The sequence below is a fragment of the Mustela lutreola genome, chromosome 4, assembly GCF_030435805.1.
Source record: "Mustela lutreola isolate mMusLut2 chromosome 4, mMusLut2.pri, whole genome shotgun sequence".
Taxonomy (NCBI): Eukaryota; Metazoa; Chordata; class Mammalia; order Carnivora; family Mustelidae; genus Mustela; species Mustela lutreola.
The window spans coordinates 136,053,512-136,073,092 of record NC_081293.1 but is presented as its reverse complement, the minus strand read 5'-3'; the positions used below and the strand labels follow the sequence as shown (position 1 = coordinate 136,073,092).

Genomic DNA, 19,581 nt, shown 5'->3' with positions numbered 1-19,581 from the left:
CCCAGACAATGCCATGTTATTTAAATTTGGCTGCTTCACTGATATTCTGCTCATTCTTTTTTGGTCTCTTTTCTCTCTGTTTCATTTTAAATTTTTTTTATTGCTGTATTTTTTCAGTTCATTAATCTGCTATGATGTCTAATTTTCTTTTAATTTCATCCAGGGTATGGTTTATCTCATACTTTGCAATTTTCAACTCTAGAAGTTCAATTCGTATCTTTCTATAACTTCATGTCTCTATTTAATATATCTCAACTTTCCTCTGGTTTCTTGAACATATGGAACATATGAATGCAGTACAATAACATTTAGGGTTCTTTTCTACTCTTCTATCACCTATAATTTTCTTGGTAATTTTTTTTCCAGTTTCATTGAATTTCTGATAATTTTTGGCAAGATGCCAAATTTGTGGATTTTTACCTTTTGGGGGGTTAAACATTTTTATATTGCTACATATAACTTTGTATTTCTTTACATGTCCTTGTTCCTGGATTTTTTTAAGTCACTTGAAAACAGTTTGCACCTCTTGGTCTTGCTTTTAATTTTCCTTAGATAAGAGCATTCGGTCTTGGGTTAATTTTTCTTGACTACTGAAGCAAGACATTTCTTAGAACTCTAATCTATGCCCTCAGAATTGTGAGATTTCCTTTCTTGTCACTGGAAGTGGGTGCTATTTCTGGCCTGTTGCCAGTGGGTTGTTTTCTGGGTATTGGATAGTTTCTTTGCACTGTGCCGAACAGTATTTACTTGACTACATGAGGGGGATACTCATCAGAGCATCACCGGTCTCTCTGTGTACCTTCTTCATATTAGGTAATCTAGTCCGTGAATTTTTGATACCTGGCTTATCTAGATTCCTACCTTTGTCTCCTTAAACTGGAGAGATTTCTGAACTTTCCCTGGGTTCTCTCTTCCTGCACCATGGCCGGGAAACTCTACCCAGTCAGTAAATTAGGGAAATTACAGTATTTACCTGATTTGTTTCCCTGACCCCAGGTATTATTATCCTTCATTACTTGGTATCTAGTGTCTTGAAAGATATTGTTTCATGTATTTTGTTTGGTTTTTAGGTGTGTCAGGGAAGAAATTGAATCTGGTCCCCATTCCTCCACTTGACGAGAAACTTACATGATATTTACATTCATGGGTAGTCTGATCTACAATTTAGTTTCCTTGTCCTACTATTGTATGACTTTAATTGAACTTTTGTTAACCTCATGAAATAAATTGGGTAGACTTCCCTCTTTTACTGTTTTTTGGAACTATTTGTATGATAGGGAATACCTGTTCTTCAAAGAATAAAGAATTTGTAAGGCATGCCTGTGGAACCAGCAGAGCCTGTGATCTTGGAAGGAGAGGAAATTAGAGACTTTCGATTGCTGATTCAATTTTTCAATGCTTCTGGTTTATTTAGCTTGCCCATTTCTCCTTATGTCATTTAAGTAATTCACATTTTTCTTAAAAGTTATTTATTAACGTTCCCCAATTGAAATTGTCACAGAAATTTTCTATGATTTTAAAAAATCTTTACTATGTATATGCTTATATTTCCCTTTAATTCTTAATAGCATTTATCTGGGACTTTTCTTTTTTAGTGTTTGTAATTCCTGTTAGAGGTTTATTTATTAGTTTTTTAAAGATACTACTCTTTAATTTTGTTACTTTTCTTATTTTCAGTTTTCAAATTTATTACTTTCTGCTCTCATCTTCACCATATCCTTCTACTTATTTTTAGGTTTACTGTTCTTTTTATTTTCACTAGTTTCTCTCACTCTCTCTCTCTCTCTCTCTTTTTTTTTTGCTCTTAATAAATACAGTAAGGATACTCTGGCACTGTTAGAAAGTAGCACATGTCATCTCCAAACACTTTACAGGGCATATTCTTAAATACAAATGAACTTGAAATCAAGTAGCATGACTGAGTATCAGATTTGACATTGCACTTCTATGTTAGTTTCTTGGGGTTGTTGTAACAAAGAATCACAAACTGTGGTGCAACACAGCAGAAATTCGTCATGTCACAATTCCAGAGGAAGTGGAGAATCAAAGTGTTTGCAGAGTCATGCTTTCTCTAAAACCTGTAGGGAAGAATCTTTCCTTGCCTCTCCCTAGCTTCTGGTGCTAGCTCCCCATGCTTGGCATTCTGTGGCTTGTAGCTACTCTTCTGCTGTCACATGGAGTCCCCCACTCCATGTGTCTGCCTTTACATGGCTTTTGCTTCTTCTTCTTCTTTTGTAACAAATGCATTTTTTTTTTTTTAGATTTATTTATTCAACAGAGAGAGAAAGCACAAGTATGGGGAGCAGCAGGCAGAGGGAAAGGGAAAAGGAGAAGCAGACTCCCTCCTGTGGGGTTTGATCCCAGGACTCTGGGATCATGATCTGCACTGATGGCAGATACTTAACTAACTGAGCCACCCAGGTGCCCCAATGTTTGCTTCTTCTTCTTCTTTTTAAAAGATTTTATTTATTTACTTGACAGATAGAGAGATCACAAGTAGGCAGAGCAGCAGGCAGAGAGAGAGGGGGAAGCAAGCTCGCCCCTGAGCAGAGAGCCCAATGTGGGGCTCCATCCCAGGACCCTGAGATCATGACCTGAGATGAAGGCAGAAGCTTAACCCACTTAGCCACCCAAATGCTCCTGTTTGCTTCTTTTTATTTTTATAAGGACAGCAGTCATGTTGAATTAGAGCCTACTCTCATCATCTCATCTTGGTTATGTCTACAAAGACCCTATTTCCAAATGAGGTCACATTCACGGGTACCAGTGGTTAGAACTTCAACATCCCATTTTTGAGTTTTCAGTTCAACCCGAAAGAACATATTCCAAAACTGAGATCCAAAGAGATTAAGTAACTTGCCCAAGGTCAAAGAGTTTAACTACTACTGGCTACTACTCAGATTTCTCCACTAATAGACTGGTCCAAATACTGTAAGATACACTCCATTGGCAAGTACCTCAAAATGGTGGTGCATAAGTATGAATTTAAATCACAATAAATATGACACTTACAGATAAATATGAATTTCTAGGAAATAAAATCTTTGCTTAGGCAGCAACCTCTTCAACCTCAGCCGCAGCAACTTCTTCCTAGGAACATTTCCAAAGGCAAGGGAAGCAAGGGCAAAAATGAACTATTGGGATTTCATCAAGATCAAAAGCTTTTGCACAGCAAAGGAAACAGTTAACAAAACCAAAAGACAATTGGCAGAATGGGAGAAGATATTTGCAAACAACATATCAGATAAAGGGCTAGTATCCAAAATCTATAAAGGACTTCTCAAACTCAACACCCAAAGAACAAATAATCCAATCAAGAAATGGGCAGAGGACATGAACAGACATTTCTGCAAAGAAGACATCCAGATGGCCAACAGACACATGAAAAAGTGCTCCATATCACTCGGCATCAGGGAAATACAAATCAAAACCACAATGAGATATCACCTCACACCAGTCAGAATGGCTAAAATTAACAAGTCAGAAAATGACAGATGCTGGCAAGGATGTGGAGAAAGGGGAACCCTCCTACTCTGTTGGTGGGAGTGCAAGCTGGTGAAACCACTCTGGAAAACAGCATGGAGGTGACTCAGAAAGTTGAAAATAGAGCTACTCTATGACCCAGCAATTGCACTACTGGGTATTTACCCTAAAGATACAAATGTAGTGATCTGAAGGGGCACGTGAACCTGAATGTTTATAGCGGCAATGTCCACAATAGCGAAACTATGGAAAGAACCTAGATGCCCATCAACAGATGAATGGATAAAGAAGATGTGGAGATACACACACACACACACACACACACACACACACTGGAATACTATGCAGCCATCAAAAGAAGTGAAATTTTGCCATTCTCGATGACGTGGGTGTAACTAGAGGGTATTATGCTTAGCGAAATAAGTCAAGCGGAGAAAGACAACTATCATATGATCTCCCTGATATGAGGAAGTGGAGATGCAACGTGGGGGGTTTGGGGGTAGGAAAAGAATAAATGAAATAAGATGGGATCGGGAGGGAGACAAACCATCAAGGAGTCTTAATGTCACAAAACAAACTGAGGGTTGCTGGGGGGAGGGGGATCAGGAGAGGGTGGTGGGGTTATGGACATTGGGAGGGTATGTGCTATGGTGAGTGCTGTGAAGTGTGTAAACCTGGTGATTCACAGACCTGTACCCCTGGGGCTAAAAATACATTATATGTTTATAAAATTTTTTTAAAAAAATTAAATTAAAATCTTTGCTTATCCACCAGGGGGAGCCAGGCTCCATAGGGCTCCCAGGACAACCAGGAGTACCCGGAGAGGATGGAGCTGCAGGGAAGAAGGTAACACTTGTTTTTCATGTTACTGGAGTGAAAACTGTGGAACCTCACTGATAACTTGGTCCCACAGGATTTCAAATTAGACCATCCAGGACAAACTTAGTCATTTTAAGCAAACATCTCACAACTCTTAAGTTTCCTTTTTTACTTATTTTAGAGAGAAAAAGCACCAGTTTAATGGCCGAATAGTGTCTCATGCTCTCTACTTTCTCTCTGGCATTTCAACCACGGCATTCTCCAGTGACCTAGTCCCTTTGTGATTCCTAGAAAGCACTTTAATTAAAATCTTGAGAAAAACACTTTTTGCCCTCCAAAAAGAAAGTCTGTAAATCCATTCAGGAAGTAATTATAATGATTTTTTGAAGTATTACGAGTTGACATTTGAAATACTCATTTTTCAAGATAAGTAGAGAAAAACAGCAGATGGAAAGGCTGAAGGTCTTTCTCATTTTTTTTTTAAACCAAACCATCAAATGAGAATTATGAGCCAAAGGAAAGTGAGCTTATCCTTTGAAAATTGGCTGAGAAATTGGACTTTTTCCTATTTCAGCTGTTCTGGGCTCAACTAGAGTTTGATATGAATTTATTAAAGTTGGTTAACTCCAAAATTAATTTTAAGACATTATTCTGGAGGGGCTCAGCAGAGAATCCACTGGCCGTAAAAGGAGACAAGGTGGGCTTGTACAAACTGTCCATGGAGAGTTCACTCACACATAAGTGTCATTTCCTTTAGGGAGAAGCAGGTCTTCCAGGAATGAGAGGCCCAGAAGGACCACCTGGAAAAGGACAGCCTGGCCCCAAGGTATGGAACTGACAAGGTGTTGGGGAAAGCAGACTGCTCAAGAGACAGTTTAAGAGAAATTTGATTGCTATTCCTGCTATGTCTAATATGTTTACTTTTGGCTTAAAATTATGGCTCCAACTTGTGCATTTTCAGAAGACAGCAAGTATGTATTATTCATTTTTATTTTCCTAAGATCTATCATAAAATCTATCATAAGACCCGGCAACTAGGAAGAGTTCAACACAGGTTTTCTCAATAAATGATCAGACTGACATTTTAAAACACATAGAAAAGAAGCCTTGAAATATATCCTTGAGCCTTGAAAGTCCATACATTTTCTTCAAATATTTATAGTATCTCACACAGTAATAAGAAATATCACCTTATCGAAGGGAGGTTTCATTTTCACAACTTGGCATACATCTATCTTATACATCGTAGAAATGCTGGTTGAATAAGATCTTTATAAAGATCAGACTATCCAAATTCATTAATAGATCACTAGTGACATAACCTACGGCTTCTAAGATACCAGATGTTCCTGCAGTTTTCATGTACAGTCATCAGTGTCCATATAAAGATTCTGCAGAATTATATATGAGCAAAGTAAAAATAATATCTGCATACTTATTAGAGTTGTATTTATAATTGCATTAAAATGATCAGTGAAAGCTTAAGAAGTCTATGTCTTGTGCAAATATTGAGTCCTTAACCTTAAATGTGAGAATTTGACATTTAAATACGTTTGCGGAATTTCAAACCTTTTATTGATTTATCAGACTATGAGACCTCCACCTCTCTTTTCTTTGTGAACGTGGACAGAGAATACCTTTTTTATGCCCACCAAAAATACTTTTAGAAATGTGTGTCTATTAACATTCAGGAGAACTGATGTTTTCCAGAATATACTTTTAGAAACCAGACCCCTTGGAGTTAATCATTGAAGCTGGAAGAATGAATGATGTCTCTGGGAAAGAGAGCTGAGTCTTCAAACCCACATTGTACAGTAGTTGGAGAAAAAAATATTCAGAAGAGCATGAAGATAAGCAGAATAGTTACCATGTTAGGGAAGCGAAGGTGAGAGGGTTTCAAGAGGAAAGCACTCGGTGTTGTCAGATGCTACCGACAGAGCAAGGAGAATGTGCTGGAAAGAGAGGGCACTGGATGTGTAGCTCTGAGTGTGGCTGTGGAAAGTTATGGAGAAGAGTGATAGGAAGACACTATGTGGCCCAGATATGTTACAGTTCAGCACAGGCACTTTATTATCTTTAACTGGGTTCCCACTGTTGTCTTCTGGGTTATTTAGGTCAGTAAATTAAGTTTGGGAGTGAATGGAGGAAAATAACTAGTTTGTGGTTAGATTTTGCTTCTGCTGGCAGATGATAATGATATGATAAGTTAAGGGTACAATAACATGTGAGTGTTGTGTTGTTGTTTTTTTTTTTTAATCACCTGTGTCACTGCTCTTTATTAGTTTGACCTTGGGGAGTTAATTACAATCTATAGGTAGGGGTTCATCTCTTCTTCTCGAGGGAGTATCTGCTTTGCTGATGACCTTGGGAACATGTCAGAAATGTGAATTCTTGGAACTCAATGCAGACCTACTAAATCAGAAACTGTGGATGTGCGGCTCAGCGATCTGTGGGCTAACAAGCCCTCCACATGATTCTGAAGCATGCTTAAGTTTGAAAATAGTAGGATAGTCATTTATGTCATAAAGGTTTTAATGGCCTCATCAGCAAACCTCCAAATGTTATTCCTTCCTTGAGCCACATTTGGATATACTACCTTGCAGTTGAGCCCTGATTTAAGGATAGTTTTGTAATGCTGTGAGGGCTCTGCTGGAACGTAAGAAAATTCCTTCAGGGAAGTACTAGCTTACACAACCAGGCTGAGGAACAGCCAGGGGGCAGTTTTTAACTGAGCTCCAGGTTAATACCCATGCATCTTTCTACCAATAAAATTATCGATCTCATTTGGGAGACAGAGCTAGATTCCTTAGTGAGGAAGAAATGGAGCTGGATTTCAAAAATATGGAGTTTTTTAGTGGTAACATTTAGTATAGCTAGCTCTTTCATGCTTCCCTTCCTTGTCGCCATCTTTACAATCTATAGATGTAAAATTAAAAAATTTTTTCTTATTCAAGTATAATTAATGCAGTGTCTTAATAATTTCGGGGATAAAATATAGCGATTTAACAATTTGACACATTTCTCAGTGCTCGAGATACATGTACTCTTCATGACTTCCACCGAGTTCAACCATCCTGCCACCCACCTCCCCTCTGGCAAATGCCCGTTTGTTCTCGCTCTTGGAAAATATCTCATTTTATGTCTTAAAACTCAAGCAGCATTAAAGCTGAAAAAGCACAGGTAGCTAGCTGTCTTTTCTGAAACTGTGAATGTCTCAGAAGTATGTGTTAATAAACCAATGCTGCAAAAGAACTGGGAATTCCAATTCAAGTCCTCAACAAGAGATACTGAACTTAGATTAAAAAAAAAAAAATCGAATCATATTCAATAAGTGGTAAAGACTGAACAATTCTGAAGTCATCCAGTCTGCTCAAGAACATTGACAAATCCTGTACAGCTGAGCTGGACTTGGGACACATGGCTTGGAAATCAGTGTGAGTTGAGAACATGATCCTGATAGGGTTGCTGTTAAGAGCAAGGAGGGCTTGTTCATACAACTGTATTTTTATCATTATTTTGTCAGGGTGATGAAGGAAAGAAAGGAAGCAAAGGAAATCCAGGACAGAGGGGATTTCCAGGGCCTGAAGGGCCAAAGGTATGTTTCTTATATTCTCATTTATGCTTTGGGGAGATTGTTATTGCATCTGGGTTTAATAGAACATTAGCTTCCCACCACAAATTGGACCAACCAGTTCCTTCTCAACAAATCCAAATGAAAAAAAGGCTTTAGAAAACATACTATTTTGGGCCAAACAGAATGGAATAAAGAGTCCATAAAATATGTGATCTTCACTGAAGCATTTATGATACATAGAGACCTTCTGTATGTCCATTCTTTCAAGTGACCACCAAATATTCAGAAGTTGGGGTAAAGTTAAGACTGTCGGAGGTACTGATTCTCTTCCATTTTGTTTTGTGAAATAACAACATGGTTCCAGACTGAGAGGCAAGGTGGGGGTGGTGATGAGCAGGGCTTCAGAATGCAGGAGAGTAGGCTTTTCCTGTTGTACCTGGAACCTTTTGGGACCAGCCACCTCAATAGAAAGCAATAACAGTGTCTGTTTCCCAGGATGTCTGTAAAGACTGAAAGAGTTAATAAAGCACTGAGCACTGTTCCTGGCACATAGCAAGTGTTCAGTACATGAAGCTATTTAGAGAGGGAAAAAAAAAATTATTACTGTGCAGTGAAAAGTAGGGGATCTATGACCCGACCAGGACCAGATGCTGAGGATGAAGTAAAGCAAATTGCAAGATAGGCAATCAGGTGTGTGTCCTGACTTAGCCAAAGAGAATATTGAGGTCATCTGGATGTGTCAGGAAACAGACATTGCAAACCTAAGAGAGTTCAGGCTTCTAGGAAGATGCTAATTGTAAGGAGACATGGAGTATGTTGAAGGACTATTAAAGAGACAAACAAATGTACAAAAACAGTACCGGCAAGAAAAGAGCAGGTAGAAAACAAATCACCCCCTGTCCACAAGCCATTAAGCTTCAGTGTCTGTCAGTATCACCTGGGAGTTTGTTACAAATCGGTATTTCTTGGCGCCATGCCCAGACAGTGGGATTTTAGAAAGTTGGTGGGTCCTAGAAATCTATGTTTCTTAAATAAGCGTCCTGTATGTTTCTTAAATAAGCGTCCCGTGCTACAGGTAATTCAAGGAGCACAAGATGAGAAATGCCATTATATAAGGAAAGTGTTATATCAGTATTAATAACAACAGTTATTCCTTATATCTTACTCTCTTCTTCAAATAGTATTTTCCTGTATTTTGAAATAAAGCTTTTTTGATGAAGAACTGCCATATTTTAAAGCATAGACATAATAAAGGGTCTTTAAAAGAATTATATACTATCTATATATATTTTCATATTTTTAAAAAGTAATTGACTTTAAAAAAAGAAGAGTAGAATAGATGAAATCTAAAAGCATAATTTTGGTTAACCTGGTTTAATGAGAGTTTTAACAAGTAGATCTGTTATTCCTTTGCCATAGGATTGAATTGCGTGGTTATCTGTCACCAGAATCCTGGCTGTGTCATGTGCCAGTGCCTTACAGATTTGGCACATACATGTGTAGCAGGAGCTGAGCCCCGGTGGGCTGGGGTGCTCAGCCTGTGGGTCTTACTGGATAATCAACACAGTGGGAGGCCTCGGCTGTGAAGGTGACTGTGGTCCAGGGCAAGAGTCATTAGGGGAGAGTCTGATTGATGGAGTCCCTCTCAGAGGAAAGAGGGGGCCAAGTGAGCAGCTCCCACCACAGAGGTCAGTTCAGCCTCTAAAGCAAGGGGAAGGCACATTTCTTGGAAAGGCACAGATAATATTTCAGGCCTTGTGGTCAAAGAGCCAAATTGAAGGTATTATGTGGTCACTTAAATAACAATGATTTAAAAATCGGAAAATTGGGACACCTGGCTGGCTCAGTAGGTAAAGTATGTGACTCTGGATCTTGAGGTCATGAGTTGAAGCCTCACACTGGTGTGGAGCTTACTTAAAAAACAAAACAAAATATGAAAACCATTTTTAGCCCAAGGCTGTGTGAAACCTGGCAGAGGGCCATATTTAGTCTGAAGGTGGCACTTTGTCACACCTGTCCTACATCAGTAGTTTCCAAACTAATTGATAACAAATCCCTAACTAGTCAAAATAAATTTGACAACACTTCAATATAGGTTTATTCTTTAATTGTAGTTTTAACTCATAAACTATAATAATATGCCATGAAATTTACATAAATAGTTGAAAATTTAGAAGAGAAAAAATTTATAATGAAGCCCTAATATTTTCTTCTAGTATCCCAAATGGGTCATTTTGAACACCTGTGGTTGTGTGTACCCTTTTTTAATGACAATTGCTTTGGATAGTGTCTTGAAGTGAGATAATTGTACCTATATCAGAATTTCCAGAGAGGCCTCATAAAACTCATATTCCTGGGCCCAGCTCCTAGACCTATGGAATTAAAATCTCTGGGGCTGAGACCTGACCCTATATTTTATCAAATTCCTCTGATGATTTGAGGATCACTGGTCCAGAACCAGATGGGACAGAGATATTGTTTGAGTCTTTCTTGAGACTCAATACACACACACACACACACACACACACACGACATTTTTAAATTCAAAATTCCATCGTTTTTACCATAAACTCCCTAGTTCTAAAAAAGTGATATGAGCTAAGATACAATGGAAGACGGATATACTATGGGTTTTAAAATAAAATAACAAAGGAAAAGGTTAGAAGGAACTACAGGAAACATTATTTACTTACCAAGTATACCCAAGAACTTATGTTGAAGAAAACGGTTATAATTGAACAAACATTTCCCTCTGAGTTTCCTGACATGCAATACAAAAAGGAAGCACCATGAATTGCATAATTTTATTAACTAATAAAAGAATGCACAAGGGATAAAAATTTCCTAATATTGAGAAACTAATTGAGTGCATTTATTAAAGGCCCTGAAATGTTCATCATCAAAAACTTTAGCAGTGATTTAGCAAAAATGTTCAAATATTTTCACATTGGTCTGTGAAACAGGTCATAATATTTTAAAAGGCTGGAAATACATTTCTATGTTTTTCCTAATATAATTCTTTTTTTTTTCCCTAATATAATTCTTATATATGGTTTCTTTGCTTGTAATGTAATGAATATTTTGCTCTTTTCTTTTTAGGGTGAACCAGGAATTATGGGCCCTTTTGGGATGCCTGGAGCATCAATCCCTGGGCCACCTGGGCCAAAGGTATGCATTTTTGGGAGTGAGTGAGTGAATGAATGAATGATTGATTGAGTTATAACTTGGATCTTTGGCAGTTGGCGTGGGGAAAATTCATGATATCAGTAAACTAGAATTTTAGTTTTGGAAGAACCCCAAGATTTTATCTGGTTCAACACTGACATTTCACAAGTAAGCAAACTAAAGGCTAGCAGGAAATTGAAGATTAGAAACAGGTTTCTTGCTCCTGGTCTTGAAGTTGTCTCTTCACCATGAACTACCTCTATCAAATTCTAGACCCTAATGCAGGTAAAAATTTACTGTGTTTATTCAGAAGAATCCAGTAGGATTAATAATCAGAGAGTCTGGCAGAAAAGAAAACCACTCAGATTTAAGAGCTTTCCTGGGTATTCCTATAGTCTAAATATTTGAGTCTAGATAGCCACTTATTTCAGTGGCCTTTCTATAAACAGTTGTCACAGTCCTCCCTGACAGGTTTTATTTGCTTGGTATTTGAAATCCCCCTCAAATATATTAAAGGAAGCTACTACCTCAAGATCTGAGACTGATAGATTAAGCCCTTTATAAATTGCCTCATTCTTTTGTGTTTTATGCTCTTATGGTTTCTCCCGCCATTTAAAGCCTGAAACTGAACATTATTTGAAATGTGCAGGGAGACAGAGGAGGCCCGGGGATGCCTGGATTTAAAGGAGAACCAGGAATTGCTGTTCGAGGACCAAAGGTAGGCTTTATTTGTGTTCTTTTTTTCCCCTCTATAAGAGAGAAGGGAGGGGCACCTGGGTGGCTCGGTGGTTAGGGCGTCTGCCTTCGGCTCAGGCCATGATCTCAGGGTCCTGGGATTGAGCCCCAAATCGGGCTCCCTGCTCGGCAGGGAGCCTGCTTCCCTCTTTCTCTCTGCCTGCCTCTCTGTCTACTTGTGATCTTTATCTGTCAAATAAATAAATAAAATCTTTTAAAAATATATAAAAAGAGAAAGAGAGAGAGAGAGAAGGGAAAGGGGAATTAATGCACAGAAAATTGATAGTTGAGACTTCTCACTCCACAATGATGGACTCTAATGCAAAAGTACACTATCATTGTTTTTAAAAATCAAGCCATCAGATGATCCATTTCTCATGAATGTGGAGGGATGATAGCTCCTATAGTTAGAGTGTAGAGACTAAACATTTGTTTGAAAATGCTTCTTTTGTAATGTCTGTGAAATAAGAGATTATATGACCCGTAGCTTCCTTATTTACATATTAACGGCCTAGGGATCTCTTTTGTAAAACATTGTCCAAGAAGTTCATGTTTGGGACCTTTACTGAATTAAATTTCTCTGCTTTGTTTTCCATCTTTCAGAGTTGTTTTAAATGAAAATGCAAATAATCATAGGAGATGACAGTTTTAAGTAATCATATCTATTTTCCATGGCAACAAAGCACCATTTCCCTGCTTACCCAAAACTCAGCATGACAGCAGAATTTAACATTCCAAATGTCACAAACACCTCCCATCCCTGTTTATGAGAATGGGCTTCGGGGCTCCATATTCAGCACTGTATCAAATTAGTAGCATTTTTTAAAAATATTTTATTTATTTATTTGACAGACAGAGATCACAAGTAGGCAGAGAGGCAGGCAGAGAGAGAGAGGAGGAAGCAGGCTCCCCGCTGAACAGAAAGCCCGATGCGGGGCTTGATCCCAGAACTCTGGAACCATGACTTGAGCCGAAGGTAGAGGCCTTAACCCACTGAGCCACCCAGGCGCCCCAGTAGCATGTTTTTATGTGGTTTTGAAACTGGCTTTCGTTCTATCAGATTGCCTCTTCTGGATAAAAAGGATCCATCCAGTACTAATAGCAGTGATTTTCAAAACTTCAGAAAAGAAAACTTAGAACCCTCTTTGAAATATAATGTGAAATCTCCTATATACTGTTATTAAGTTGGAGAGCTCCTTTTAAAGATGGAGGGAGGATCCTCACTTCCATTGTTCCTAATCACTTTTTAAAAATTTTTTAAATTTCTTTTCAGTGTTCCAGAATTCATTGTTTATCCACCACACCCAGTGCTCCAGGCAATCCGTGCCCTCCGTAATACCCACCACCAGGCTCACCCAGCCTCCCACCTCCCAACCCTCCAAAACCGTCAGATTGTTTTTCAGAGTCCATAGTGTCTCACGGTTCATCTGCCCCTCCAATTTTCCCCAACTCACTTCTCCTCTCCATCCTCCCATGTCCTCCATGTTATTCCTTATGCTCCACAAGAAAGTGAAACCATATGATACTTGACTTTCTCTGCTTGACTTATTCCTAATCACTTTAACAGTTGTCCTTGCTAGAGTGACAGTTTACTGGGTTTACTGGGGACACAGAAGGTTCTGGGATGTGGGATTTTCAAGCTAAAACAGAGCTAGTCCTGGACAAACTAGAACAAGATGGTCATCCCACTCACCTGACTCCGAGGCACATGGCAACCCAAGCTATGTAGGAGGCAAGGAGAAAATTCCAAATTTCCTCATGCGAAAACTATAGCTATGGCCTTGATAAGAATGTTTGGATGGCAATTTTCATATAGTTTGATAACTTCCTGAATCTGCATATTCCTACTTCCATGATTTAAAGCTACTTCTCTCTACTTATACTTTTCTTTACAATAAAAGTAAAATCCAGTTAAATGTGCGGCCCAGATTTATAAAGATCCCCACCCTGTTTTTTACTGGTGATGTATTTAATTGATGTGTTCCAACTCCTTACTCCACAATTTTTCTAATCCCTTGGCCTCTAACGATACTCCTTCTGTCATTCTTCCCTAATGCACTACTTTTTTAAAAAATTTTTTCAATTTATTTATTTTCAGAAAAACAGTATTCATTATTTTTTCACCACACCCAGTGCTCCATGCAATCCGTGCCCTCTATAATACCCACCACGTGGTACTCCAACCTCCCACCCCCCCGCCACTTCAAACCCCTCAGATTGTTTTTCAGAGTCCATAGTCTCTCGTGATTCACCTCCCCTTCCAATTTACCCCAACTCCCTTCTCCTCTCTAACACCCCTTGTCCTCCATGATATTTGTTATGCTCCACAAATAAGTGAAACCATATGATAATTGACTCTCTCTGCTTGACTTATTTCACTCAGCATAATCTCTTCCAGTCCCGTCCATGTTGCTACAAAAGTTGGGTATTCATCCTTTCTGACGGAGGCATAATACTCCATAGTGTATATGGACCACATCTTCCTTATCCATTCGTCCGTTGAAGGGCATCTTGGTTCTTTCCATAGTTTGGCGACCGTGGCCATTGCTGCTATAAACATTGGGGTACAGATGGCCTTTCTTTTCACGACATCTGTATCCTTGGGGTAAATACCCAGGAGTACAATTGCAGGGTTATAGGGAAGCTCTATTTTTAATTTCTTGAGGAATCTCCACACTGTTCTCCAAAGAGGCTGCACCAACTTGCATTCCCACCAACAGTGTAAGAGGGTTCCCCTTTCTCCACATCCTCTCCAACGCATGTTGTTTCCTGTTTTGTTAATTTTGGCCATTCTAACTGGTGTGAGGTGATATCTCAATGTGGTTTTAATTTGAATCTCCCTGAGGGCTAGTGATGATGAACATTTTTTCATGTGTCTGATAGCCATTTGTATGTTTTGATTGGAGAAGTGTCTGTTCATATCTTCTGCCCATTTTTTGATATGTTTGCCTGTTTCGTGTGGGTTGAGTTTGAGGAGTTCATTATAGATCCTGGATATCAACCTTTTGTCTCTACTGTCATTCCTAATGCACTACTTTTTAAGCCTTTCAAAGGTTAAATGTCTGATGGAAGTCTTGGCACATAATTCAGTTTTGCATATGACTTCAGGGAGCTCCCAGGCCCTCCCCTAAAGTCTGGTATGAAACACCAGATTAAGATTTCCACCTTAATTTCTGCTGAATAAGAGAGACGTTTCAAATCACTCTGTAGGACATTTTCTTGAATCCAGTGCATCAAGGCCAAGTGACAAAAATTCTCCCTATAAAAATATTATGAGGAGTCCAAATAAAAATCTGACACAAATTTAAAATCTGACACAGAATAAAAATCTGAGACAGAGCAGTGCCCCTCTCCCTGCCCCTGATATTTCCTATGAACTTGAGAAGTAACAAGCTAACTAAAATTTTTACAGAACGCAGGACACAGATCTCTAGGGAAAAAAAATGTGTAGTTGTAAACTATAAATATTTTAACATTTTTTTCCTCCCAATATGGGTGCCAGCGGATAAACAGTAGCAGCTGCTGATAATCTGTTATAGTCCTGAAATTTAGGAATAAAAACTGAAAATGAATTTTGATTCTGGTTTTCTTTTCCTTCCAGCTTAACCAGGGAGCAGTTCCTGCTTTGTTTGGTTGGGGCCTGTTCCTTGTGTGAGCGTGGAAAGAAAGGGGCATCTTATTTGGGGACATGTCCATGTGGAATGTTTAGGGTTTAATCTGAAATATGGTTGGACTAGCACAATAAATCCTTCTGAGATGTGATTGGTTAGTTTGCTGTGGCTAAGGATACACCAAGATTCACCGCTCCCAAAGAACTTTTTTTGTTCTCCATCACTTAACTGGAAGGGATCATCCTGTGTTTTTGTTGATGATAAACAGTCCATTAAGTTTTTATAAGGGGTCTCTTGTTTCCTAAAGATCATTCTTAAGAAGGTTCATCATGTAAAACCAGTCTCAGATTTAATAGGAAAAAAGCAGCTATTGTATTCCTGGTTTTCTAAATAAAATTAACTTTTTTATTGCTTAAGGAGTATGCAAGTTTCCTCACCACCTCCCCCTGCTTCTGGCAGGCATTCATTCCTAGAAGTAGAGCTAGGAACAACTTTGGGGAGTTGGGTTTGGGGCTACATTTGGCTTGGAATACTGGCAGTTGATCAGAATGTGAGCTCCTTGCATATAAGGAAAGTGTGGAGAATTCTGCTACTTTTTCTAAAACACAGGTCTGCCAATGATCAGTTTCTTCCCAACCATAAATATTTAGAAATAAGAACAGCCTTAAATCAAAATAATTTATATATGTTGACAAGGGCCATTAGAAGAAGAGTTATCACAGTAACAGAACCAAATGTGATACAGAAAGAATTACGTGTTTTATATATAGCAAAATAGATTTATATTTTCTAAGCCTGAGAGTCTTCTTCATTTTTTTTCTTCCTCTCTCCCTTTTACTTTAGTCAGAAATTTCTTTGATCTGTGGGGCACCTGGGTGGCTTGGTCAGTTAAGTGACTGAGCCTTGGTTTTTGCTCAAGTCATGATCTCAGGGTCAGGAGATGGAGCCCCAAGTTGGGCTCTGAGCTCCGCAGGGAGTCTGATTGAGGTTCTCCCTCCCTTCCTCTCTAACCCTCCCCACTTTGCCTGCAATTGCACTCTCAAAAAAAAAAAAAAAAAAGCCTTTGATTTCCATCTGAAGGAGAGTTACACATCTCAGAAAATTCTGTTATTCAAAAGGCAGTGATGAGGGAGTAGGAGCAGGGGGTGCAAGGCGCGAGCAGGGGCTGGCGCCTTGCATCCCCTCTCCACCCACTCCCCTTGGTAATATGTGTGACATTCCTCAGGTACCCCTGACTGCCCTAAAAGAAGAACAAATGGTTATCTTGCAGAGATCACAGTCCTGCAAGGCAGGAGTCTCTCTTGGTTTACAAATGTCCTTGAGATTTACAACAAAGAAGTTACCTTATCAATAGCCCAATTTCCAAAGACACATAACTCAGTTCCTCAAGCCTAATGTCACCCTCCCCTCCATAAAAAAACCTGAAGGAGGTGGAAGTAGAAAGAAAAGTAAATAAAGTTAAATTTCTTCTAAACCTAAATCTCACTAACACGGACGCTTGATAGCAGGAATGTAACATTCCACCAGGAGACTCCCAATTGTCTTTATGCTAATGCCTCATTAGAGGGAAAGTGGCCTTGGCTTGATAGTAACCAGGCCTTCAATATCCTGATCGTCTTCTTTACCCCAATAGCCCTTCTGAACACCCCTTTGTCCTCACCTACCAAACTCCTGTGTATATAACCAGCCACTCCTCACAGGCCCTGGGTCCTGTCCACGTGCTTTAATAAACCACCATTTTGCACCAAAGATGTCTCAAGAATTCTTTCTTGGTCATCGGCTCCGGACCTCAGCCCACTGAACCTCACCTAGGTTCTAGAACTTCATCAGCAGTGATCACACTTCCCAATCCTCTGTATAAGATACCAGTTATAGCTACTATAGTTTTTGTTGCTAAAGGTTACCATGTAAAGCAATATTTAGGACTTCTTTCTAGGTCTCAAGATATGAATCATAAACTGTGTGTCCTATCTATTTATAACTTTTTTAAAATCTTTTTAAAATTTTCATATGGGCTTATTTATTCCCTGTGTGATTCAGGCCCCATTGGAGAGGAAATTAGGTGTAACATTAACAATAGGTAGTGTATAATTATCTTATTTGACATTCAAAATTTTACACTTGAGATTTTGCTATGTATTCTTTCCTTCTCTTCTTCTCACACTATATGTATTAAAATTTCTTATTTAATACTTGTCTATAATTTATGATATGAAAAAAATGTAATTTTATTTTATTTATTTTTTATTTTTTTTAAAGATTTTATTTATTTATTTGACAGACAGAGATCACAAGCAGGCAGAGAGGCAGGCAGAGAGAGAGAGGAGGAAGCAGGCTCCCTGCCAAGCAGAGAGCTCAATGCAGGGCTTGATCCCAGGATCCTGGGCTCATGACCTGAGCCTAAGGCAGAGGCTTTAACACACTGGGCCACCTAGACACCCCAGAAAAAAATGTAATTTTAAAAATTAAAATATCACTGATCAGTCATTTTTTTAATTCCTATGAATATGTTTCCTATAGAGGATTTTGTAAGGTTCACATAGATTCCCTGTATTCATTCCACGCTTCCCACCAAACACAAGTAGGTAAGACTTATGAAGAGATACTTAAAACAAGTTGTCATATGTGGCAGACTTCCCTTCTAAAATTTTTAAAATCATTCCTTTGCACTTATCAAGTGCATGTTTGCCATAGAGGGTTGGTATTGTGCTTAAGTTTTGCCAGATGTTTCATCATTTAGTCTTGTGATGTCACCCAGTGTTGAATTTACGCAGGGAGCCCAAGGACCTCGAGGACCAGTGGGTGCTCCAGGACTCAAAGGGGATGGCTATCCTGGCGTGGCTGTAAGTGTGGACTTCACTGCAATTTCCTTCATCCCCCCCCCCTTTTTTCTTTCTTTTCTTTTCTTTTCTTTTCTTTTCTTTTCTTTTCTTTTCTTTTCTTTTCTTTTCTTTTCCTTCCTTCCTTCCTTCCTTCCTTCCTTCCTTCCTTCCTTCCTTCTTGATAAATACTGCGCATGACAAGGATGTTCACCCTCTCCCTTATTATATCATCTTAGGGACCTCGGGGACTACCAGGACCCCCTGGGCCCATGGGCTTACGTGGAGTGGGAGACACCGGAGCAAAGGTAAGATTTTAAAGTAGGCAGCATAGTAGCTTCTAAGAAGATGTTTTGTAGGTAAGTGAATTTGTCATGGTGAAATCTTTTTATCAGACATAATAGAGGAGCAGTGGCGTCTAAAGAATTGATAGTTATTTATCTTCACCTATGGACTTCTGGGGGAATTTACACAAATTTGAACATGGATTAATTTAGTGGATTTTCTCCTTCTTCTCTGGTAGCAACTCTCAGATTCCTTTGATGCTTTGTTTTCTGTACCAAGGCAGAGTTAAGTCCAGAACCCTCCTTCTTCTTTAGACATCTCTTCCCTGATCTCATCCAGCCCCACGGTTTTAACCACTACTCTCATGCTGATGCCTTTCAGATTTCTGTCTTTCCCCCTAAGCTCTGGTTGTACACATCTAGTTTCTTACCATATAACTTCTCTTGGATTTCTCAAAGACATCTCTAACCTAAGACCCAAAATTTAATTTAATTTTGATTTTCACCTCATAAGCCTATAAATGGCACCACCCATCTCATTCATGCCCAAGCCAGGAGACTTGAGTCATCTTTGCCCCTTCCTTTTCCTCTCTCTCCATGTCTAGTCTTTTGGTAAATGTTGTCAGTTCTCTTTTCAAAATACATTTTGATTCTAGCTGCTTTTCTTCTTCTGCTTCACCAGGGCAGACCACCGTCATCACTTGTCTGGGCCGTTAAAATAACCCCTCCATGGGACTTCCCTCTTCCTAACCCCTCCTCGGCCCTTCTGTTACCTGCCAGGCAGAGCTGTCTTGAATCAGATCAGAATACTTTCCTTCTCAAAAAACACTCTGATGGATTCTCTCTGCACTTAAAACAAGATCTTACTGCTTCATATGACCTATGTATCCCTTCACGACCTGATTATAGTCCCTACCCCCTTCTCCTTTTTGCTGTCTGTAGGCTATGCTGGCCCACCCTATTTCAGTTCATTCTTGCTTCTGGGTCTTGGCTCTGTCAAGATGGTTCATTCTTACGGCCACAGCTCAAATCTTGCCTAACCTGAGCCTGATCACCTAAACAAAGGACAATTGTCTCTCCCTTCACTCATC

General features: G+C 39.1%; 1 protein-coding gene across 1 annotated transcript in view; it reads left to right on the top strand.

Annotated features, from left to right (window-relative positions):
• Positions 1 to 19,581, top strand: part of COL28A1 (collagen type XXVIII alpha 1 chain) — a 171,076-nt gene that overhangs the window by 74,760 nt on the left and 76,735 nt on the right. The window contains exons 19-25 of the mRNA XM_059171208.1: positions 4,258 to 4,329; positions 5,060 to 5,128; positions 7,826 to 7,897; positions 10,976 to 11,044; positions 11,691 to 11,759; positions 18,162 to 18,230; positions 18,446 to 18,514. Coding sequence (XP_059027191.1) covers positions 4,258 to 4,329; positions 5,060 to 5,128; positions 7,826 to 7,897; positions 10,976 to 11,044; positions 11,691 to 11,759; positions 18,162 to 18,230; positions 18,446 to 18,514 — 489 coding nt within the window. The remainder of the gene's footprint in view (positions 1 to 4,257; positions 4,330 to 5,059; positions 5,129 to 7,825; positions 7,898 to 10,975; positions 11,045 to 11,690; positions 11,760 to 18,161; positions 18,231 to 18,445; positions 18,515 to 19,581) is intronic.